General features: G+C 37.7%; 2 protein-coding genes across 10 annotated transcripts in view; one reads left to right on the plus strand and one right to left on the minus strand.

The window, feature by feature from the left end:
- Positions 1 to 4,402, plus strand: part of LOC127432180 (synaptonemal complex protein 2-like) — a 28,167-nt gene extending 23,765 nt beyond the window's left edge. For 3 of the 8 annotated variants that reach the window (XM_051683036.1, XM_051683038.1, XM_051683037.1), the window contains 4 exons: positions 10 to 109; positions 963 to 1,021; positions 2,279 to 2,360; positions 4,265 to 4,402. In XM_051683036.1, coding sequence (XP_051538996.1) covers positions 10 to 109; positions 963 to 1,021; positions 2,279 to 2,360; positions 4,265 to 4,351 — 328 coding nt within the window. In that variant the 3' untranslated portion in view covers positions 4,352 to 4,402. Of the gene's footprint in view, positions 1 to 9; positions 110 to 962; positions 1,050 to 2,259; positions 2,417 to 4,264 lie in introns of those variants that run through there. The other 5 variants (XR_007895707.1, XR_007895708.1, XM_051683039.1 and 2 more) reach the window with 5 other exon arrangements.
- A 117-nt stretch (positions 4,403 to 4,519) lies between these two features.
- Positions 4,520 to 24,705, minus strand: part of LOC127432188 (elongation of very long chain fatty acids protein 2-like) — a 70,894-nt gene continuing 50,708 nt past the window's right edge. For both annotated transcript variants that reach the window (XM_051683061.1, XM_051683062.1), the window contains exons 5-8: positions 13,208 to 13,379; positions 10,797 to 10,921; positions 10,262 to 10,396; positions 4,520 to 5,632 (exon numbers count right to left, since the gene is read on the minus strand). In XM_051683061.1, coding sequence (XP_051539021.1) covers positions 5,513 to 5,632; positions 10,262 to 10,396; positions 10,797 to 10,921; positions 13,208 to 13,379 — 552 coding nt within the window. In that variant the 3' untranslated portion in view covers positions 4,520 to 5,512. The remainder of the gene's footprint in view (positions 5,633 to 10,261; positions 10,397 to 10,796; positions 10,922 to 13,207; positions 13,380 to 24,705) is intronic.

The following is a 24,705-nucleotide window of genomic DNA, read 5'->3' on the forward strand; positions in this document are numbered from 1 at the left end:
TGCGTGTAGGCTGGTGCATTTGGAGCAGTTCCAGAACTCTGTGGTGCAGCAGTTGGCGTGTTTGGAGCAAGACTGTCTTTCTCTCAAAACTATTGAGAGAGAAACTGTGGTCTGTTTCAGCATCTCAATACAATGGGCACATTTTCATAAAGCAAAAGTTCACCAAAAATGAGTTCTATCAACATTTACTTACCCTCATGTTATTCCAAACTTGTATGATGTTCCTAATCTTCTGCAGAATACAAAAGATGTTAGGCAGAATGTTAGACTCTTATAGAAGACACAATGAAAGTAAATGGTGACTGAGGCTATCAATTTCTAATATTTGCAAACATCTAATTTTGTGTCCTGTGGAAGAAAGGAAGCCATACAGATTTGGAACAACATGAGGGTGCACTGAAAAAAATAAATAAATCCTGTTCAATTTACAGGAAAAACTGGCAGCTGTGGTTGCCATAAATTTGGCATAAATACAATAACCATGTTTAAGGCATTATGACGTAATTATGGTAATGAAAATAATGCAAGAAACTAAAAAAAAAAAAACAATTGTTGCATAAAACAACCCAATGTACTGTTATCAAAAGAAGAAACAAATATTTCAGTACAATATAATGAAATGTGATAGGACACGCAGGAACTTTTGGAAACACAATTATTGTTTTTCTCTAATTTTAACTATATTCAATTACCATACAAGTACATTTTGTAGTCTTTGTGTGTATGTGTGTGTGTGTGTGTGTGTGTGTGTATGTATATATATATATATATATTATACTTTTAACTATAAGGTAAATCATACTTTTTTAAATAAATTTAATTTTTAAACTATTCTTTAGTCTTTTTACAGGATTTTCAAAACAAAACTGAATTTGTGTATGTCCTGCAATTCAAGCTAAAATGCATCTGCACAGCTGAATGAAATATATTTGAAAATGCAGTGCTGTTCTCTTATGTTTCAGAATTTCTGGCAGTCTGAGTCTAACGCAGTTCGGGCGTTCTGTGATAGACAGCAGAAGAGGTAGAAAACTCCAAACCTGTTGTATGATGTTGGTATCATTTGCTCTTCAGTGTATGTTTTTGTGTTTTGGTAAGGGCAGTATGGTATTTGACTCATTTGTCTGGATATGTTCAGAATTGAAAACTAAATTACTATGCAGTATATACTGTACAGTGTTAGTAACTTACAGTAGCGACACTACTAACTTAGAGTGACAGTAGTTCGGCTATTTTCACAATAGTGTAGCTTTTCCAGTAACAAGCTACATTTTCCAACGAGTAGTGCTGTATTGTTACAAAATGCTACATTTGTTACATCATATTGTGAACACAGCAATGGAGCCAAGGGAGTAATTAAATGCCCTCCCTTAAGTGTGTGTGTGTGTATATTACACACACAGTATATACACATACATGTTCGATTTAATGTCACCCTAATTAAATGTATATATCTGGTGATTGCAGAATTAAATATCATCTGGTTGTTATAGATTTAAAAATATTTTCTTATTTAGATAACTTTAATGTAGTTGGCTACTTTTTGTTAGTAACTGAGGCCATGTCCACACTAATGTTTTCGTTTGAAAACACTGTTACATTTACACCTCGCATCCAAACAAGACAGCCGTTTTCCTCCACCAAAAACAGCATTTCAAAGACACTCTCCATTACCACATACTTTGGAAAATATTTTTTTATTATTATTATAAAAAGTATATTTATTTTAAAAGAATAGCTTGACTAGTTAAACTGTTATGAGTAGCTTGTAGCTTGGAAAGCTACAGTTTTAAACACTGTATACTGCCTACTACGGTATTTATAAAAAAATGAAGAAAAATAGTATTTGAAAGAGAATGCGTAGCGCAACAATACATGTTTCAAACAGTAGTATGCTACATTGTCACATGACATCACGTTGCATGTGAGTGGCATCCAGTTTGTTTGGTTTTTTTTGGGGAAAAAATGTCAACTTTTTGTGTAAATTTCTTATTTTTGACTCAATTTTTGACGGTCCGATCAAATATCTTAAATCAATACTTCAAGTTCATTCATCGCCCATCAAAATGGAAGGTTGAGTGTGTTGTATTGTTGGATACATTATTTCAAACAGTGTGATCTGTTGTATACTGCACACTTTTTGGCAAATGTTTATGGTATTCTGGGTATGCATGCACATAATTAGCATAAAGTGCACAGTATATGTTGTATAAACTGCAGAAATGTTAAGAGTAGTTTGTTGGTGTGCTATTCCGAACATAGCCTCTGTCTACCATGGCAGGCTGGATTCTCTGAGACTCCCCCGTAAGAGCGCTGATTCTTCACTTGGTCTTTTAGAGAGCAAAGAGGCCAAAATAAGTGTGGTAAGTGCTTTATTCTTTACAGCTCCTAAAATTGTGTATGCACAAAAGTTATAAAACCATACATACGCCAGAACCAGTGCAAAGTTCACTTTATAAATCCCAATTAGCAGAACATTGTACGTACATGCATGTACTTTATTCACCACCCCATTTCCTCCCAGAAATAAGCATCCATGTAGTTTAAAACACCTGTTTTTACTATGTTTTCTAAAATGACAAATCAGGTTATGCAATTTTAAGCACACAGTGTTTGGGAAATGAAAATAGGTCACGAGACAAATTCTTGCTGTCATTAAAAGCACGCTCTCTATATATATTGATGCCACAGGAAAGTCTTCAGGGTTCTCACTCTTTTTCAAGGCAGAATTTTCCAGGACATTTTATATGACCAACAAGTGTAATATTTAAGCAAAAATACATGTGTCCATTTTAAATCTAGATATTACCAGTCGCATTTCCTTAGTGAATACCCCCGTAGTCTTCGAGTTGCACACTTCAGAGGACTCTGCTCTGTCATCTCACACACGAGCACGTGCGATGATCATGATGAGGCATTTTCAGTGTATTAGTGGCTGGTTTCACACGTTCATTTTGAAGCGCATCGCTTGCAGGTTATATACACTGGCGGCCAAAAGTTTGGAATAATGGACCGATTTAGCTCTTATGGAAAGAAATTGGTACTTTAATTCACCAAAGTGGCATTCAGCTGATCGCAATGTATAGTTAGGATATTACTGATGTAAAAAAACAGCACCATCACTATTTGAAAAAAGTAATTTTTGATCAAATCTAGACAGCAGCCATCACTCCAACACCTTATCCTTGAGTAATCATGCTAAACTGATCATTTGGTACTAGAAAAATCAAACATCCATTTTCACCCAAATGTCATATTCCATGTCATTGTGTTTTATAGATGATGCCAATTTAACATTATGACTAGATTTCGTGATCACCATGTTTTTGTACATACATCAAAAACTTTGGCAAAACAGTTATATTATACCAAAATATTTTCCAGGACAAATTATTTTCCAGAAAAGATTTGTTGATGGTCTTTATAGTTCTTGTAGGAACTAACTGAAAGGGTGTCTAGGGGTTCTTCAGAGGGTTCCACCAGTGTGCCATCTGAGGCCACATCCACTAATTAGTTCTCTCTTAAACTCGATTTTGCATTGTTCCGAGACCCCAATATATGACATAATAACCATGAAAATAATCTACTCTGGTTTTGCAAAAAAGCACAATTTAAAGGAATAGTTAACTCAAAAACGAGTTCACATTAATCACCCTTGCCGTGTCAAACTCGTATGACTTTCTTCTGCAGAACCTAAAAGAGATTTTTATGGAGATATGATGTGAAATATCCATACAATGCAAGTCAATAGGGACCAATGCCTCCAAGTTCCAAAAAGTACATAAAGGCAGCATAAAAGTAATCCATATGACTCCAATGGTTTAAACCATTTCATCTGAAGCAGTACGATTGGTTTTGGGTGAGAAATGGACCAAAATGTTGCCATCTGCAGTCTTCTAGGCGCTATCATGATTTGAAGCTAGATTACTTCCATGCGCCTGGCGCATTAGTCATGTACACGCACAAATGCTTTAAGCGCGTGGATGTGTAATCAAGTTTCAAATCATGATTGTGCCATAATTTATTAAAATTCAGTGTCTTGAATGTGATGTTGTCTCTGCTCCCGTGGCATTATGGGATAGTAAAGGGTCCAGTGGATGTGCACTTTTAGAATCTTCTTGGATGTAGTAGGTCATCAGATTCCAGATATTTCTCAGCTACTCTTATGCATTCAGGTATACTGGTTTTAGCATACTGTATAGTAGAGAAGTGTGCATAATCGGATGCAGTGTAATTCTTTTGAATTCGGATGTTTCATATTCTCCAGCCTGCAGATATCGTGACATCCCAGTCTTCTGCAGAGCACTCATCCATGGGTGACCCGTCAGAAACCACTACAGCAGACCCCTCATAAGATATCTTCACTGTGATGCTTTCCTTTTCATCTTACATTTTTCTTTGTCTGTCTGAAGTATCTATACCATATAATTAAAATAACTGAATATTGTGTGTAATGTTAATTTTACACAGGTATGCATTATAGCTGTAGACCTGCTCAAATAAAACATCACGGATCAACAGGTTTGAAGTGCTTATAGTTCTGTTATTATGAAGACAATAATTGAACAACAGTTCTCATACTGTATGTACCAGTCACTTAAAATAGCCACAGAGACATGTTCAAATTAATTTGTAGATTTGTGCCTTTTTTTTTCTTTTTTTTTTTACAAAAATAAGGACTTGGTAAGTGCTATAAATGTGATTTTCAGAAACATTCAGAATCCAAAAACTGATTTTATGCAGCATTTTTCATGAATTTTGGTTTCTGTATGTGACTGTCCAAGTCAAAGTGTGTTGAAACTTTGATTTAATGAATCTTCCAGCATGACCTTTCCAGTTGTCTCATTACTTGATGTGGAATTTTAAAAATGATATAGAAATTGCACTCAAAGTGCAATTTCTTGCCAATTAAATATTTAATAGGCTAGGCTTGGGCTATATTTAGAAACAAATCGTATCGACTATCATGACTTTTCCAGGCTTGGAAATCCCAGTTTAAAAATTCCCTGATAGTTACATGTTTCCCCATGACCTTGTGAGCCCTGCCAAGTCTGGCTAAAATGAAGGCTTGGAGTTGTTATTAGTAATGTGACATGCTATTAGATCCTTCATCCTGACACATTCAACCACACTGCAGTTTTCTAGCATTTTAGTTAAAGGATTGAACTAAGGCATTTTTTGTTAAAGACTGAATATGGTGATTGAAGACAGATACTGATACTTCTGTTCTTGCGAGAGAAAATATGTTGTGTAATAGAGTAGATACAGTACTCTAGAGCCGTTTGTTTTGAATAACAGTTGAATGTCAAATGTTTGAAGCACAATTAAATGCCTCTGCATAAAATTATTGTACAGTGTTTACACAAATCGAGACTTCAGAGGAATGCATGTAAAACAAAATACAAAACAGTTAGAAAGTACTATGCTATTTAAAAAAAAGGTTTAGTTAGACTATTATCCCTGCTGTTACACTAGTGTTCAACATAACTGTATTAAGAAGAGCATAGTCCTCTTATTACTGCAGCTTGTTTTTGGAGTTGCCGTTGAGCGAGGACACATGGCCGTTTGAATGATTGTTCTTAAGATCTTCAATCTTCATCATACTGTCACCCTCCAGTCTCCTTTTTTTGTATGTCTGCAGAGAAATGCCATACATTAATGACTGATAAGATTGAAAGCATGTGCTGACATCCCAAGCTAAAACAAAATGTAGTTAACTACATTTGAGCTATTTAAAGAAGAAAATATGCTTTGAAATGAAGCAATCAGTTCTGATTGCACAATTCAATATCACCTGATAGCTAAATGTTTAACGTGACATTTTCTGACACAAGTTTGTCATGGTTTTACTACATTAACCATATGATGTAGTAAATATACCATACCCGTGATATTTGTAATTAAACTTTGGTAATCACAAAATGAACCATAGTTAATACAGTCATGGTTAATGTAATATCAGTTACTATGGTAAAACCATGGATAATTCAAGGGTAAGGGTTTAAAAAAAAAAAAAAAATGGGGTGAGAAATGTTACAAATTTGTACTTAATATGCACAAATTAAACTAGAACTGAATCAAATATAGTGATTAGCAGCAATTAACTAAATATTTTAATAATAAAAAATAAAAAAGCAGTGACTCTGGCAAAGTCCCTTTCAGGCTACGTGGGACACAAGTGAACCAGTTAATCATTTATGTGATGTCCAAATGATTCACTTCATTTGTTTACCCAGCGCTACAGATGGAGAACCGTTTAGGTGAGCATGTTTGATTACTCCCTCGGCTCCGCTGCTGCGTTCAATACAGTGTTATTAATGTAATGTTTTGTGACGATACAGCGCTACTCGCTGGAAAATGTAGTTTGTTAATGGAAAAGCTACACTATTGTGAAGATGGCTGAACTACTGTCACGCTACTGAAATCTTTGAGTTCCCTTTCAAGCCGGTCATTTTGATGTTGTGTCAGCTGACGCTATGGGGTTATCTCCGCAGGTATAACCAATCTCTGAACTTCTTTTAAATCACGGCAATTTTAATTATCTGATACAAATTTTCTCCTTCAGGGTAGCAAAATCTATCTTAGTTCTGTGCATGGCATTATATTTTCAACCTTGGATTTGCCATCAAAATTTACATATCTTTACAGAGGATGGATCATTTAGCCTAATTTAGTCTACTCCCAGTGCTCCGATGATCACTGTTTATAGATGCTTTGCCAATGTGACTGCACGTCGACAGCGTGTGGATTGATTTCTCCTCCTGTGTGTCAGCAGATGTGAGGAACCCTCGTTTTGCCGTTTCACTGCCTCAACAGAAGTGTATTCATAAATGCCACCGCATTTACAGTGTTTGTGTGTGTGTAACTACTGTACACAAGCAGAAAAAGAGCCGTTTGCTAAACAGTCTTTAAAAAGATGGCATTTTGCGAATTTTTCCACAAGCACATGAAAACAAGCATACTTCTGTCTGGCAGCCACGAGCACTGTTTTATGTAAAGTGCCGCTTATTGAGGCCGATTGCGTTCACTGAATGCATGGATCTCAAGATGCTTTGCTCTTGGCTCGCCAAAGCTGTCCCCCTATCCTCTTGACATACTCCTCCAGCAGCTCCCGAGGTACTCTTACAGCACTTAAAGCACTTTTAATATGTGTTAAATTTGCAGCAAACAAGACAAATTTGCTGCATATTATTGGCAGAAGTTTGCAGCTCTTCACCGGTAGTGCTGAACATCCAGCAAAATTTTGGCAACAATTGACAATTTGTCTGTGGCAAACCTGTGGTAACAATGAAAAGTTTGACACAAAAGCTCATTTGCATTTAAAACAAATAAGTGGCAAATTATGGCATGTTTGTCACATTTGTTTGCCAGAACTCTAGATATTTGTGAGGGTGTTTTTGCCTTTTTTTATTATTATTATTTTTAGATTATTTAGTGGCACTGTTACAACATTTCTCAAACACTCTCAGGACATGGTGGCAATGATGCCCACAAAGTTGTTTCAATTTGTAAAGATATAGGCTCACTTGCTGTTTGATGTCTTTGTCCACAAATTTGTTGTTGATTGGAGAATGGAGTCAGAAAAAAAAAAAAAAATTAAAAAATCCCTTCAATCTTGTTGGCAAGTATTTGTCTGGAAGACTGGACAAAATTTGTAGGACTAGCAAAAAAAAAAATTACTCAAATTTAAAATTATGAATTAAATAAATGATGGTATAAACATAAGTGCAATTTTGTACCGTTGGTGGCGCTAGAGGAATTATCAGACCCTCCGCAATCAGTGTGGTAAATACTTTTAATCATACAGTTCTAAGGGTTGCCAAAGAATACTATCCAGAATAATAATCAGATATAAATAATACTAACACATTAAATAGGTACTTGTGCAGTTTGGTGTTTGGATCCTCATAACCCCTGTGAAAATTGCCCTTGTGAAGATTCTTGTACATTTATATTGTACATCAGAAATAATGCTGCATTCCATTTAAATCGTAAAGTCTGATTTTCCAACTTCCTACAAGGAAATGTGCAATGGATCGGCACTTGAATTTGGAATTTCAACTTGGAAACTTGTGCAGACATTTTCAACTCTGATTTCGCAGAGATGCAGGTGCGTGATGTCACACAAACATGTCGGCACCCAGGGAGATATACAAAGTAATTGACAAACATTCTCTTTTATTAAAGCAATATCACATGAGCAAAAGTGCTGTATGGCCCTACATTAGCACGGCAGTGATTCTGCCACAGGCCGAGTGCCGTAGGTTATTACAGTGTGCTGATTTACTGTAGGGCAATACAGCATGATTGCAAGTGTGGTATTGGTTATATACAACAGTTCAACGAACAAGTAAATAAAACAATGAGGAAAAACTATGGACTGTCACAAAAAAAGTGCATATGTGCATGGAACTACATTCTTAAGCCATAGATCAGGATCTGCCATTGCTTGTTCAAAAGATGCACCCCAATCATCCATTACTAATTAGAAAATGTTACTTTAGAACTAGTAACAATGGCTTGGGCTGTTTCTAACAAGTTATTGGAGAAACAAGGATGTGTGTGTGTTTGAGAGAGAGAGAAAGCGACTAAGCATGTGCAATTACCTGTGTCTGTCATGCCTCCCAAGTAGAGATGAACAGTAAAGCTATAGCTGTTTAACTCTATTCCTCATCTTTACTGTTAGTTAGCTTACTGTATATAATGTCATTTTGGTCAAGTGCATCCTATTTTCTCTGTGTAAAAAATAGCCATCCGAGCAGGGTCCTCCCTGAGTATTCTCTCCTCCGCCATGTTGAATGTTTACATCTGCATTCTGCTCCAAAGTGGAAACTCCGGTAGGTAAGCCCCTTGAGTATGTGTGATTACTTTGTCTGTTGTGTCTCTCAGCTGAGATAAGACTTGATGCTGAAGCTGTTAGTTTAACTGTATTTTCCAGCTGTAGTCTAGTAGTACTCCTAGCGATCATGGAGTGAGAGGCAATTGCAGATGACTTAAAAGAAACAGCTCGCTGACTCAAGTGAACGTCATCTCATCTCACTCATAACACACAAAAATGGTCATTTGTCACCAAATCTTTAATGCCACTGAGATAAATGAAAAGAGACACACCTAGAGCTCTTTTACACATCTGTGCTGCTCTTACACTAGTTTAGAATGGTGTGAACACAAGCGGAGTGATACAAACAAAGTGTCTGAGACATCAGCACTCATGGAATGAGTCGTCCAATCAGATTCAAGGACCGGAACTAACTGTTGTATATTAAATAATATTGATAAATGAGTCAAAGTTCCTACATTACATGATATTAAAGCTTGTTTAACAAACACCTGCAGAAACAGGTGTATAAAACATGGAATTATACTCTCATTTGATAATCGTACACCTGTAGCACAAATGCTAGCTCTGCAGCACTGTTTATCAATTGGGTTGCTAGGGGACATCTCTCGAGACAGTAAAACCCCTGCTAAGCTATGGGAGCATTGCGGTTTTGTTTCCTTACACATCATCTTCCGGAATCTGGTAATGGAATGCTTTTATGGTCTGAGATCAGGGATATCAAGTAGGAATATCCCAATTCCGACTTGAATGGAACGTAGCATAACTAATCTGGGCCCGCCTTCACAAGGATTTTTATCTTACAAATAGAAGTTTTTGTTTAAAATCTATTCACAAAACTACTAAGAGCAATTTTTACAAAGGAAAAATCTGAAGGTAAGAGTAAAGGCAGAGTTGACCTCATTGCTATGGGTATCGTCACATTTTATGAAAATTGCCTTTAGGCAATTTAAATAAAATATTTTAAAGTGATAGGTAGACAGAGAACCGCTATTTGTCTGCAACACACACACATAGTCCTCAGGATGACTTCTAAGTTGTTGTGAGTTTAGGAGCTACTTTTAGCATTAAAATGCTCCATGAAATACTCTTAGATTAAAGATTTACGAGTCCTAAAATTAGGAGTAACGCCCTTAATTTTTAAGAGCTGCACCTACATTTTTAAGTTAGGAGATACTTTTAGCCTTAAGATTTTTTTCTGAATAAGAGCCCTGTTCCTGTTGTGTTTATTTTTCTGTTTTGTTTCTATTTTTTATTTCTTTTTTCTTCTCAGAAGGGTTTTACACTTTTTTAACATTTTAACTTTAATAAAACTGCTTTTATATAACCTGGTTTCACAGAGGAAACTGCATGACATTTAAAAAAATAATACAACACAGTTTCAAGAAGAAACTTATGTGAAAACTAACAGTGTGCATTTCTCACCTGCATGTAGAAGTTGACAAACAGGAGGACGAGTGTGACCATGTAGGAGGTTTGAAATTTCAGACAGCCTAGAGGGAAACCACAAGGAACAACCCATGCGCTTACGGTGTGTGTTATAGTCAATACAAACTGAACCTGAGAGACAAAGAGAAAATTAATTAAACACAATCCTCTTTTAAAAAGTTGGATTCTACATCAAAGAATCCAACTAAAAAGTAGAATATAATTGAATTGAACAGAACATAATAGAAAATAATGAAATAGAACATAACAGAACATAATGAGAATAAAACATAATAACAAAAGAAGGGAATTGAATAGAACCGAATAAAACAGAATTAGAAATAACAATTAAAAGATCAGGATAGAATTGAACAGAATATAACAGTACACAAGATACAGTAGTAACATAGAACAGAATAGAATAAAGCAGAACAAATTAGAACAAAGTAATGATAATGTGCAATGAGGACTGTAGCATGTTCTGAAGATGGTAAATGTGCATTGTAGTTGGATAGAGAGTTTGTGCACTAACCAGCTGAGCCTGTGTGAGGTAGCGTTTCCACCACAGATATTTGTGCATGGATGGAATGGTTGACAGACCGTAGTAAGAATACATGAGGATGTGGATGAAACTGTTTAGCGTCGGCCCAAAGAAACCTGGACAAACATGTTGCATCATATCACAAACCATCATGCCACCTGTTTACATGCTTGTTTATACAGTGGGTTCCAAAAGACATTGAGAACCTCTCATTTTATCCTGGAACTAAACATTATTATGTCTTAAAATGAAGAAGAAATATTAAATTCTGCACTATTTCTAGATCACTAATCAAATATAAGCAAATTTGTGACATGTTAACTCCTTTGTACTAAAGGTCACATTTCCTTCCTTCTATTGATGCATACAAGATGCTTTTTGGAACATTCTCACATCATGCTGAATGACATGATCATCAGGTTTTGTTCATGCCAGCAAAAGGGGACAAACCGAATTCTGAAAAATTCGGATATTAACGCACTCAAATGGTTATGCTGATAATATGATTTATAATCAAAATTATGTTTTAGAGTAGAATACAAAATTGAAGAATTTTTACTAGTGGTCTCAGACTTTGGACCCCCACTGTATGCTTCCAATGAGCATATGTATGTGATTTCATGCAAACCAGTCTTAATAATTTCTTTAAATATCACTCCAGATACAAAATTGCAAAATGTTTATGACAAAAACAGCTCTATTTCACCATTTGAATAAGTATTTACCAGGTAATGGTATGTTGTCAGGGTTTGAAATTAACTTTATTCACAAGCCAATTTGGCTACTAAATTTTAAGGTTAGCAGTCATTCTACTAACCAAAACAAAAAAAAAAAAGGGTCAGAAATAATACTGATTATTAAAGTCATAGCACAGATTTAAAATAGAGCTGTCAAAATTAACGTATTAACACATGCAATTCATTTAAAATGTTTAACACATAGATTTTTTTAAACGCAATTAATGTATTTACCAGTCTTACATTAGATTCTTACATTTTATTCAGCTGTGTGTGAGTTTAGGAATAGGACATTACCTGTGCAATATGTCAGGGGACATTACACTGACATACACACCACAAACATACACACATAGATATGGCAGAAGCAGAAAGAGTAGTATGTGTAGTATGCCATTCCGAACTTAGCCATTTTCTGAAGCGCTTTTCATGTGAAGATCGAACTTCAAAGCGCCGCTTGACAGTGATGTAACACTGATGCAAATCATGTGAATGCAGCTTCACGATTGCTGTAGCAATTTACGGCAAACTGTGGTGTAAGTGTCGCTGCAGTGGCATGGGGCGTAATGCCCGTTCGACCGTGCCTTTTCGACCCGGCTTCGATTCCGCATTTGTCTCACTCTTTTCCCCATTCTGTTTCTTGCCTCCACTCTTAATATTTTCTTTAATACTACTTATAATAATGCATAAAATTGAATATAAAGGTAGTTTTACTATAGTAATATTGCATTAACCAAGTTTTTTGGTGGAAACCATAGATTTGATGCAATTAACCATGGTGTTACTACAGTAATATGGTGTTAATGCAGTAACCATGTTTAATTTTGTGGTTACTACGATTTTACTACAAAATACCACGGTGATACTATGATTACTGTAGTAAAACCATGATTAATTTTGTAAGAGAAGGTTAGGTTTACTGTGAAGGATGATTTAATGCTCATTGCAACGAATACTCAACCTATGGGGACTAGTTCTTTTCAATTAGTAAACCTCCCACTTTGACTTTGGGAAACATTTAATGTTGAATTGGTGTTATTTTAGTGCATTTATGTCTTTATACTGTGGAAGGCTTTGTTTGGGAAAAGTTTATAGACAATGTTACACATGATGTTTTCTTTCCTAAGAAGGAACTTAATGCATTTTCACAGGAAAAGTATATACAGAGTCAAATTTCAGCACTTACAAAATCTGTGATTTTGAAATTTTGTTGCCTAGTTATGGTTATGTTCATGTAAGCCAGATCTGTGCAGATGCTGTGCAAATCCGCTGGTATTTGCGCTGAATCTGCTGAGATTTGACTTAGCTAAACTTTTTTTCAGGTTGCAGCCACCGATGTTGTCTGTTTGAGAGATGGTTTGCCTAGTCATTGAATGCAATTATTACTCTCATAATCCGCCAAATTGCAAGCAAGTTAACATCGACATGGTAGTATTAGTGGGTGTTAATTTCAAACCCTGTAATGTAAATCTGTACTACTTGTGTATGCCATCTACACTATTAGTATTTGTAGTAGTCATTGACTGATGTAACAATATTACATTGGCTATTTTGGAAACATCATCTTAAAACAGACCTTCTGCTCTAAACCACTATTCCTCATGGCAGTACTGTCCATGAACTTTCCCCTGCTGTAAGTGTGTCCTTTAGAATAGATGGACTTACTCTGTCCACAGGGTATCCAGTTGAGAACACACCACCAGATGTTGAACATAGATGTGTGATGATACACATGTAGGAAACTGATCTGGCTGTTTTTCTTCCTCAGCACAATGAAGATGGTGTCAAGGAATTCAATCAGCTTGGAGAAATAGTACCACCACAGGACTTTTGCTACCTATCCATGTACAAACATGTTAATTTTCCAATTTCAATGTCAAAATAGATAGTATGTCACAGTGACTTAATGCCTACAGTAGATTTAATGTACTGCATGTGACCATGAACTACTGTTTCATGTTCATTACTTCCAACTGTGTTAGTGGTATGATAAATCCTCAAGGCACATCTGTAAAAATTAATAGACAACATGACCTTTTTATGGTGTAAGTTTAATTCAGTGAGTGGCATCCAGTTATCATCTAAGAAATACAAATGGTGATTTCACATTATTAATCCAGTTTTGTGAAAAAAATCTCTTAACTCTTTGTAGTCAAACCCAAGAAGGTTGAATAGTTTCATACACATTAGCATTCTCAGTGGTAGTTGATCAGCTGGGGCCGGATTCACGAAAATGTTCTTAAGAAAAAATTAAGAAAGTTCTTAGGATAAATTATAAGAAGTTCGAAAGAATGTTCTTAAGTGCAATTCTTAAGTAGTTCTCAAATATTTTCTTAAGAACATCTTAATATTTTTCTTAACCCTGTCCAGCCGGAGCGTTCAAATTTGGGAACAATTATTCCCATGGTTCCTGTCTCAATATCTTCGCCGTCCAATCACCGATTTTATTTCTGAAAACTGCCAGATATTCAAGACAATATAAGCTAAAAGCACATATGATTGGTTAAGGGGTTACTGGGCGTGAATAATAAATGTATCGTCATCAGCGTCATCCTCCATTTGCCTGAGCGGAGCCAGAGAGGATATCCCGGGAGATTACCTCCAGTGTTGGACTTACTGCTTCAAATTGAAAACTGAGGCGATCTTTCGAGGTAAGACAAGTTATTTAACATGTGTTGTCAATATTGTCAGTTGAAAGTCAAAACGTTTTAGTTACGAAGCATTTATTTGTAGGAGTAACGAATGTAAAAAAATGACATGACCGTCGGCGTTCATCGGACAGGCAGCTAGCCTCTATTTTTAAGCAAATTTCTGTAAAACTTGCTAAATAAACATTAGCTTGCAATACTATGTACATTTTTAGCTAAATATCAATACGTATTTTGGCCAATTTTGTCGCTTGTGGAAGATAGTCAAACCTTTTTAATTACGAAGCATTTATTTGTAGTAGCGATAGATAGTTTTTTTGTTTTCTTTTTTTTTTTTGGACAAAAACATGACCGTCATTGGCGAGCCTCTTTTTATATAATTTTTTTTTTTCTTTTTTGGTAGTTTCTGTGAAACTTGCTAAATAAACTAACTAGTAATACTAAGTTAAAAATGTACAGAATATCAATAACTTTTTTTGCCAATTTTGTCGCTTGTGAAAAATCCTCCTGAAGTAATGTGAGGCAGAGAGCAGACGCTTTTTAGATTTTATTATTTATTTATTTTTTTTTTACGCTGTTCAGACCTGCCTGGAAACTGGCCTGCTAGTTAGATAAGTTATCTAGCTTGTTGATTTTCCCATGTAATAAAAAAAAAAAAAATGGTAGATATCTTTCTATAATTTAGCAGATAGACTTACCCGTCCATCACACAGACATGATTTTAGATTGTGTGTAGCTTCCTGTTCACAAGGAAAGTGTGGGAGGGCTATCTGCAGTTGGACATTCTGCTTAGTCTGCAAGCCTTTGGTGACTATTCAGTGTACGGATTTGTGAAGAACACACTGCTGGCTACCAATTGTGTACTTTTTTCTGTTGTAGAGATGGATAGAGACTATGCCTCCCTGCTTTTGAGGGCATGAGCACACAGGAGGAAGATCTGCTGGACCAGGAACTACTGCAGGAAGACCCGGACCACGAGGAGATGGAGGATGAGATGGAACCTGATCCCCAGCCAAGACCATCAACTGGGTATATATGAATGTGTATGTATTGTTTGTTTCTATTTCTCATATGACTGATACTCATAGTAACACTAACACTGTTACTCTTATTATTTTAGGTATGGCTAGCCATTCTCACACAGGTCCCAAGTCAGCTAGAAAGCGTAAACGCTTCCCTGACCCTGTATCTTATCCCTCGTACTCTGACATCGATTCACAGGCACCAAAACCTCTCCCATTTAAGCCTAGCCGTTCATTCGGTATTGACTTAGGTAGCGTGCGTCAGGTTGTGCGGTCAGCCTCCAATATGATGTTGCGAGAAATTGACTTTTTCATGCTGTTTTTTACTGTAATTGCTGAGATATGCAGCTTTACAAACCATCAGGGGTTGGAGCTCGTCCTAAACGGTCCGTAATATTCCAGCTACCAAGGAGCTTGGATGGAGGTGGCCCCCGATGAATTTTAAAAATTTCTTGGGTTGCTCATTTACATGGGGTTTTCAATTCTCCCTGATTCCCATCGTAATTGGGGAACCATGTCATTTCAGGGCTCGTGGGCGAGGGGATTTATGTTGTGTGACTGCTATAAGGCTCTTTTATCAGCTCTACATGTTGTAGACCCTACCACAGAGGATAATCGGGATCGCATTAGGAAGTTACGTTATCTTATGGACCACTTCAAACAAAAATGCCAGCAGCTCTTTCAGCCTAACCAAAATCTCACAATAGATGAACGTATGGTCAAGTCTAAAGCTCGGTCAGGATTTAAACAATACATGAAGGGCAAGCCTACTCGGTGGGGTTTTAAATGATGGGTAATTGCAACATCAGACTCTGGGTATACTCTCGACTTTAATGTTTACACAGGTAGTCATGATGGGCGTGTCACTGACTTGGCCACCAAAGTAGTTGAATCGTTACTGCAGCCATTCAAAGACCAGGGCCACAATGTTTGGTCCCCAGTCCCCAGCTCTTATGGTTAAGTTGTTAAAAATGGGAACTAATGCCTGTGAGACATGCAGGGTGAATCATAAACTGTTTCCTGCAGAATTTAAAGATATCAAAAGATGGGAACGCAAGACAGCTCATGGGGATATGAGGTGGTGTATGATTGAGGGGAATATACAGGTGCATCTCAATAAATTAGAATGTCATGGAAAAGTTCATTTATTTCAGTAATTCATCTCAAATTGTGAAACTCGTGTATTAAATAAATTCAATGCACACAGACTGAAGTATTTTAAGTCGTTGGTTCTTTTAATTGTGATGATTTTGGCTCACATTTAACAAAAACCCACCAATTCACTATCTCAAAAGATTAGAATACATCATAAGACCAATAAAAAAACATTTTTAGTGAATTGTTGGCCTTCTGGAAAGTATGTTCATTTACTGTACAGGTGCTGGTCATATAATTAGAATATCATCAAAAAGTTGATTTATTTCACTAATTCCATTCAAAAAGTGAAACTTGTATATTATATTCATTCATTACACACAGACTGATATATTTCAAATGTTTATTTCTTTTAATTTTGATGATTATAACTGACAACTAAGGAAAATCCCAAATTCAGTATCTCAGAAAATTAGAATATTGTGAAAAGGTTCAAAATTGAAGACACCTGGTGCCACACTCTAATCAGCTAATTAACTCAAAACACCTGCAAAGGCCTTTAAATGGTCTCTCAGTCTAGTTCTGTACGCTACACAATCATGGGGAAGACTGCTGACTTGACAGTTGTCCAAAAGATGACCATTGACACGTTGCACAAGGAGGGCAAGACACAAAAGGTCATTGCAAAAGAGGCTGGCTGTTCACAGAGCTCTGTGTCCAAGCACATTAATAGAGAGGCGAAGGGAAGGAAAAGATGTGGTAGAAAAACGTGTACAAGCAATAGGGATAACCGCACCCTGGAGAGGATTGTGAAACAAAACCCATTCAAAAATGTGGGGGAGAACCACTACGCACAGACGTATGCAAGACACGGGTTTCAGCTGTCGCATTCCTTGTGTCAAGCCACTCTTGAACAACAGACAGCATCTGAAGCGTCTCGCCTGGGCTAAAGACAAAAAGGACTGGACTGCTGCTGAGTGGTCCAAAGTTATGTTCTCTGATGAAAGTAAATTTTGCATTTCCTTTGGAAATCAGGGTCCCAGAGTCTGGAGGAAGAGAGGAGAGGCACACAATCCACGTTGCTTGAGGTCCAGTGTAAAGTTTCCACAGTCAGTGATGGTTTGGGGTGCCATGTCATCTGCTGGTGTTGGTCCACTGTGTTTTCTGAGGTCCAAGGTCAACGCAGCCGTATACCAGGAAGTTTTAGAGCACTTCATGCTTCCTGCTGCTGACCAACTTTATGGAGATGCAGATTTCATTTTCCAACAGGACTTGGCACCTGCACACAGTGCCAAAGCAACCAGTATCTGGTTTAAGGACCATGGTATCCCTGTTCTTAATTGGCCAGCAAACTCGCCTGACCTTAACCCCATAGAAAATCTATGGGGTATTGTGAAGAGGAAGATGCGATATGCCAGACCCAACAATGCAGAAGAGCTGAAGGCCACTATCAGAGCAACCTGGGCTCTCATAACACCTGAGCAGTGCCACAGACTGATCGACTCCATGCCACGCCGCATTGCTGCAGTAATTCAGGCAAAAGGAGCCCCAACTAAGTATTGAGTACTGTACATGCTCATACTTTTCATGTTCATACTTTTCAGTTGGCCAAGATTTCTAAAAATCCTTTCTTTGTATTGGTCTTAAGTAATATTCTAATTTTCTGAGATACTGAATTTGGGATTTTCCTTAGTTGTCAGTTATAATCATCAAAATTAAAAGAAATAAACATTTGAAATATATCAGTCTGTGTGTAATGAATGAATATAATATACAAGTTTCATTTTTTGAATGGAATTAGTGAAATAAATCAACTTTTTGATGATATTCTAATTATATGACCAGCACCTGTATATGTACTCAATACTTGGTAGGGGCTCCTTTTGCTTTAATTACTGCCTCAATTTGGCGTGGCATGGAGGTGATCAGTTTGTGGCACTGCTGAGGTGGTATGGAAGCCCAGTTTTCTTTGACAGTGGCCTTCAGCTCATCTGCATTTTTTGGTCTCTTGTTTCTCATTTTCCTCTTGACAATACCCCATAGATTCTCTATGGGGTTCAGGTCTGGTGAGTTCGCTGGCCAGTCAAGCACACCAACACCATGGTCATTTAACCAACTTTTGGTGCTTTTGGCAGTGTGGGCAGGTGCCAAATCCTGCTGGAAATTGAAATCAGCATCTTTAAAAAGCTGGTCAGCAGAAGGAAGCATGAAGTGCTCCAAAATTGCTTGGTAAACGGGTGCAGTGACTTTGGTTTTCAAAAAACACAATGGACCAACACCAGCAGATGACATTGCACCCCAAATCATCACAGACTGTGGAAACTTAACACTGGACTTCAAGCAACTTGGGCTATGAGCTTCTCCACCCTTCCTCCAGACTCTAGGACCTTGGTTTCCAAATGAAATACAAAACTTGCTCTCATCTGAAAAGAGGACTTTGGACCACTGGGCAACAGTCCAGTTCTTCTTCTCCTTAGCCCAGGTAAGACGCCTCTGACGTTGTCTGTGGTTCAGGAGTGGCTTAACAAGAGGAATACAACAACTGTAGCCAAATTCCTTGACATGTCTGTGTGTGGTGGCTCTTGATGCCTTGACCCCAGCCTAAGTCCATTCCTTGTGAAGTTCACCCAAATTCTTGAATCGATTTTGCTTGACAATCCTCATAAGGCTGCGGTTCTCTCGGTTGGTTGTGCATCTTTTTCTTCCACACTTTTTCCTTCCACTCAACTTTCTGTTAACATGCTTGGATACAGCACACTGTGAACAGCCAGCTTCTTTGGCAATGAATGTTTGTGGCTTACCCTCCTTGTGAAGGGTGTCAATGATTGTCTTCTGGACAACTGTCAGATCAGCAGTCTTCCCCATGATTGTGTAGCCTAGTGAACCAAACTGAGAGACCATTTTGAAGGCTCAGGAAACCTTTGCAGGTGTTTTGAGTTGATTAGCTGATTGGCATGTCACCATATTCTAATATTTTGAGATAGTGAATTGGTGGGTTTTTGTTAAATGTGAGCCAAAATCATCACAATTAAAAGAACCAAAGACTTAAACTACTTCAGTCTGTGTGCATTGAATTTATTTAATACACGAGTTTCACAATTTGAGTTGAATTACTGAAATAAATGAACTTTTCCACGACATTCTAATTTATTGAGATGCACCTGTACTTGTAATTCAGTGGAAGGACACGCGTGCAGTTACATGCCTCTCCAATTTCCACAATGTGAATGGCTCAACCGAAATTACAAGGTTTGTAAAAAATTATGGCGATTGCACAAAGAAGAAGCCCTTCAGCCCACTGTCATCAGCGATTTATAACAAAAACATGGGCGGTGTTGATAGGTCAGACCAAATGATAAAATCTTACGACGTCCTACAAAAAACTCAGAAGTGGTGGAAGACTCTTTTTTTTCCACTTCATAGACATTGCCGTCATCAATAGTTTCATATTGTTTAAGGAATGGCAACACATTCATGCGGCACCAGGGGATGAGCGTAGACCGGTGAACTTAAGATTTCAGAGAAAACCTGGCTCGTCAGCTGGGAAGTATCAATATTCACGCAAGTTTCCCTTTGCATACACTAAAGCCTGTAGTCCCTCCTTCATCATCACTCCACACAGCCCATGTCCCTAAATTTGAAGAGTCCTCTAAGAGATGTTGGCTATGCTATCGGAAAAGTAGGACTGAAAATAAAACTAAATTAGCTTGTTGCGTGCCGGAATGTAATGGCAAAAGACTTTGGTTCGCGATAGGAACTGTTTTCAGTCTTGGCACTCAGCTGAGTGTGACCAGTTTCGCGAAGAGGCCTAGGTTGGGCTGTGTTTACTGGTGTTGTCGTCCTCCCCCTCCCCTCTTTTCTCCCTCTCTTCTCTCCACAGGTACTGCAGTTGTTGAGTATTTATGAATTTATATATATTCTGTTCCTGCACTCTTTATTAAAAATGTATTTACTGTAGATAGTTTGAAAGTTTGATTTTGTATATTTTGCTGTGTAATTCATGTGTAATTCTAATGTTCAAATTAAATAAAGTGTGTGTTTTATTGAACACATAAAATGTATATTTCAGTGTTTGTGTCCTTCAATTTCAGATGCAATCTCAATTTATTATTACAGGTGCTCAATAGGAGTATTTGAGGAGTGGTTATGTGAAATGTATCTTAGTTTTTTTCCATTTTCCCACTAATCACTAGAATGGTCATAACTTTTAAACAATAGATTATATTTCTAATATGTCTGCTATTCTACATTGCCCACAAAATTATGTATATTTCATATACTCTAAGTTTCCCTTTAGCTTGTAAATTAAAATGCAGTTGTCTATTGAAGTATGGTGGCTGGAGAAGATTTTTGTAAAAATTGCTGTGTGAAATCTTACTGATAAAGGATGATTAGCCTTAAATAATCATACATATATTTATATCATTTGAAAGCCCTAGTTCTTCTCTTCAATATGGTATATACAGTTCAGGTGTGTGATGTTATATGAATATCATATTCTGGCACAATGGAATTTTCGGAATTTGGGGCTCAGGCTTTAAAGGGTTAAGTAGCCTATAAAAAGACAGGCTTTGACATTGTCTGATCAGCCTGCTAATGGAGTTGCCTTGTCTAATAGCCTATAACAAATTCAATACTTCAACACTGGTAAATTGTAATGATAAATTTATCCATTAACGTTTTTTTTTTTTTTTTCAAGTAGCAAGCACCTCACGATCATTTTTTTTTTATGTAAAATGCATGAGATGTGTTAGTTTAACAACATTAACCATCATAGGAGAATTTACTTGCTGCTAAATATCTGATAACTTTTAATTTGACATGGAGGAAAAGAAAAGAAACAAAAACTTTAGTAGACAAGAGGTTCTTGTTGAGGAAATTACTGCAAGGAAAAAGTTCTCCTTAGGAATCTTGATAATATCACATCAGAAAGTAAGAGGCAGGCAAATGGAAAGGGTTACAGAGGCTGTCTCCGCTGTGCCCAACTCCGATAAGGATGTGGATGGGGGGTGAAAAAGAGTCTCAGCTTTCTAATGTTATAATTATTATGTTTCTATTTACATGGTTTACAAGCTGAAAAAATAATAATATAATTAAACACATTTTCAATAATACAATATTATAATACAATAATAACATAAATCACATTTCTACGTAAACGGCCCATTGCGACTTCAGACTCAACATGAAAAACCCAGTAAATTCATTAATCATCGTACCTTTTAGAATTTAAGGCAACTGTGAGGTTATCCTAACTTTAAGATGATATTTACAACGATATTTAAGAACATTGTTTTCAAGAATTTGAATGCTGCTTACGTTTTTTCTCAAGAACAATCTTAAGAAAAAATTTAAGAACTTTAAGTTTATTCGGGAATACAAAATATTCTTTTTTTTATTATTATTATTGTTATCCCCTTTTCTCCCAATTTGGAATGCCCAATTCCCACTACTTAATAGGTCCTCGTGGTAATGCAGCTACTCACCTCAATCCGGGTGGTGGAGGACAAGTCTCAGTTGCTTCCGCTTCTGAGACCGTCAATACGCGCATCTTATCACGTGGTTCGTTGTGCATGACACCGCGGAGACTCCGCATCTCCGCGATCCATGCACAACTTACCACACGCCCCATTGAGAGCGAGAACCACTAATCGCGACCACGAGGAGGCTACCCCATGTGACTCTACCCTCCCTAGCAACCAGGCCAATTTGGTTGCTTAGGAGACCTGGCTGGAGTCACTCAGCACACCCTGGATTTGAACTCGCGACTCCAAGGATGGTAGTCAGCATCAAAACTCACTGAGCTACCCAGGCCCGAATACAAAATATTCTTAAGTTACAAATTAAGAAGAAAATGGTAGTTAAGAAGAAATTTCTTCTCTTCTGCCATTTCATGAATCCGGCCCCTGGTGCATGTAGTCCCAAAGTACCCAACCTGAAAGCTGCCATCTTTGCTCATGGACATTTTATTAGCCAATTACATGAGCCATAAACTGATTACGCAATATTAGAACTCTTTTCTGCAGACAGCTAAAAATATAAGTCTATCTCAAGCTGTTAAATGCCCTCCAAAAAAATAAATAAATAAATCACTAGTGAATCATCAAACTACAAACTCAGCAAAAAAGAAACGTCCCTTTTTCAGGACACTGTATTTTAAAGATAATTTTGTAAAAATCCAAATAACTTTTCAGATCTTTATTGTAAAGGGTTTAAACACGTTTTCCATGCTTGTTCAATGAGCCATAAACAATTAATTAACATGCATACGGTAATTAAGACACTAACAGCTTATAGATGGTAGGCAATTAAGGTCACAGTTTTAAAAACTTAGACACTAAAGAGACCTTTCTACTGACTCTGAAAAACACCAAAAGAAAGATGCCCAGGGTCCCTGCTCATCTGTGTGAACGTGCCTTAGGCATGCTGCATGGAGGCATGAGCAGATGTGGGCAGGACAATAAATTGCAATGTCCGTACTGTGAGATGCCTAAGACAGTGCTACAGAGAGACAGGAAGGACAGCTGATTGTCCACGCAGTGGCAGACCACGTGTAACTACACCTGCACAGGATCGGTACATCGGAATATCACACCTGCAGGACAGGTACAGGATGGCAACAACAACTGCCTAAGTTACACCAGGAATGCACAATCCCTCCATCAGTGCTCAGACTGTTCACAGTAGGCTGAGAGAGGCTGGACTGAGGGCTTGTAGGCCTGTTGTAAGGCAGGTCTTTACTAGACATCACCGGCAACAACGTCGCCTATGGGGAAAAAACCCCACCTTCGCTGGACCAGACAGAACTGGAAAAAGTGCTCTTCACTGACGAGTCGTGGTTTTGTCTCACCAGGGGTGGAGGGTCCGTCATGGTCTGGGGTGGTGTGTCACAGCATCATCGGACTGAGCTTGTTGTCATTGCAGGCAATCACAATGCTGTGTGTTATAGGGAAGACATCCTCCTCCCTCACGTGGTACCCTTCCTGCAGGCTCATCCTGACATGACCCTCCAGCATGACAATGCCACCAGCCATACTGCTCATTCTGTGCATGATTTCCTGCTAGACAGGAATGTCAGTGTTCTGCCATGGCCAGCGAAAAGCCCAGATCTCAATCCCATTGAGCACGTCTGGGACCTGTTGGATCGGAGGGTGAGGGCTAGGGCCATTCCCCCCCAGATACTGTATGTAAGGGAACTTGCAAGTGCCTTGGTGGAAGAATGGGGCAACATCTCACAGCAAGAAACGGCAAATCTGGTGCAGTCCATGTGGAGGAGATGCACTGCAGTACTTAATGCAGCTGGTGGCCACACCAGATACTGACTGTTACTTTTGATTTTGACCCCTCCTTTGTTCAGGGACACATTATTCAAATTCTGTTAGTCACATTTCTGTGAAACTTGTTCAGTTTATGTCTTAGTTGTTGAATCTTTTTATGTTCATACAAATATTTACACATGTTAAATTTGCTGAAAATAAAAGCAGTTGAAAGTGAAAGGATGTTTCTTTTTTTGCTGAGTTTATATTATAAATTGTATTTTTGCCATGTATTTTTGCCATATGTTGTTTGCAAAAACATTTATTTCCTCAGGATATGTGGCTACTTTTGAATGGCTGTAGTTATAACTACTGATGCACTGGTACAACTTTTCGATCTGATATCTGAAATCTAACAAAATTTATCAAAACATCAAAAGCAACATACATGTTAGACCCAATACCGACTAAGTCCCTAAAAGAGGTGTTTCCAGTAATTTCAGAATCTCTTGTTAATATTATTATTATCATTAGGTAATGTCCCAAGAAACAACCAGCTGACTAGTCGATTATGAAAATTGGTAGTTTTGCACATCCCTAAATCCAACCAGCTCTGAGGAGAATAACAACATTACAAACTTTAATTTTAAGCAAAAAAGTATTTAACATCAGACAAAAAGACAAAAGGTACAAGACTGTGAATTTAACATCTTTAATGAGGAAATGAACTACAATCCCATGAAGCACCGTGAATGACGTAATCTAATTAAAACTACAGGAAAAATGGGGCCTGGGTAGCTCAGCGAGTATTGGCGCTGACTACCACCTCTGGAGTCGTGAGATCGAATCCAGGATGTGCTGAGTGACTCCAGCCAGGTCTCCTAAGCAACCAAATTGGCCCGGTTGCTAGGGAGGGTAGTCACATGAGGTAACCTCCTCGTGGTCATGATTAGTGGTTCTCACTCTCAATGGGGCGCATGGGAAGCTGTGCGTGGATTGTGGAGGGTAGCATGAGCCTCCACATGGGGAGTCTCTGCGGTGTCATGCACAACAAGCCACGTGATAAGATGCGTGGATTGACGGTCTCAGAAGTGGAGGCAACTGAGACTTGTCCTCTGCCACCCAGATTTAAGTGAGTAACC

Source organism: Myxocyprinus asiaticus, chromosome 41 (assembly GCF_019703515.2).
Source record: "Myxocyprinus asiaticus isolate MX2 ecotype Aquarium Trade chromosome 41, UBuf_Myxa_2, whole genome shotgun sequence".
NCBI lineage: Eukaryota > Metazoa > Chordata > Actinopteri > Cypriniformes > Catostomidae > Myxocyprinus > Myxocyprinus asiaticus.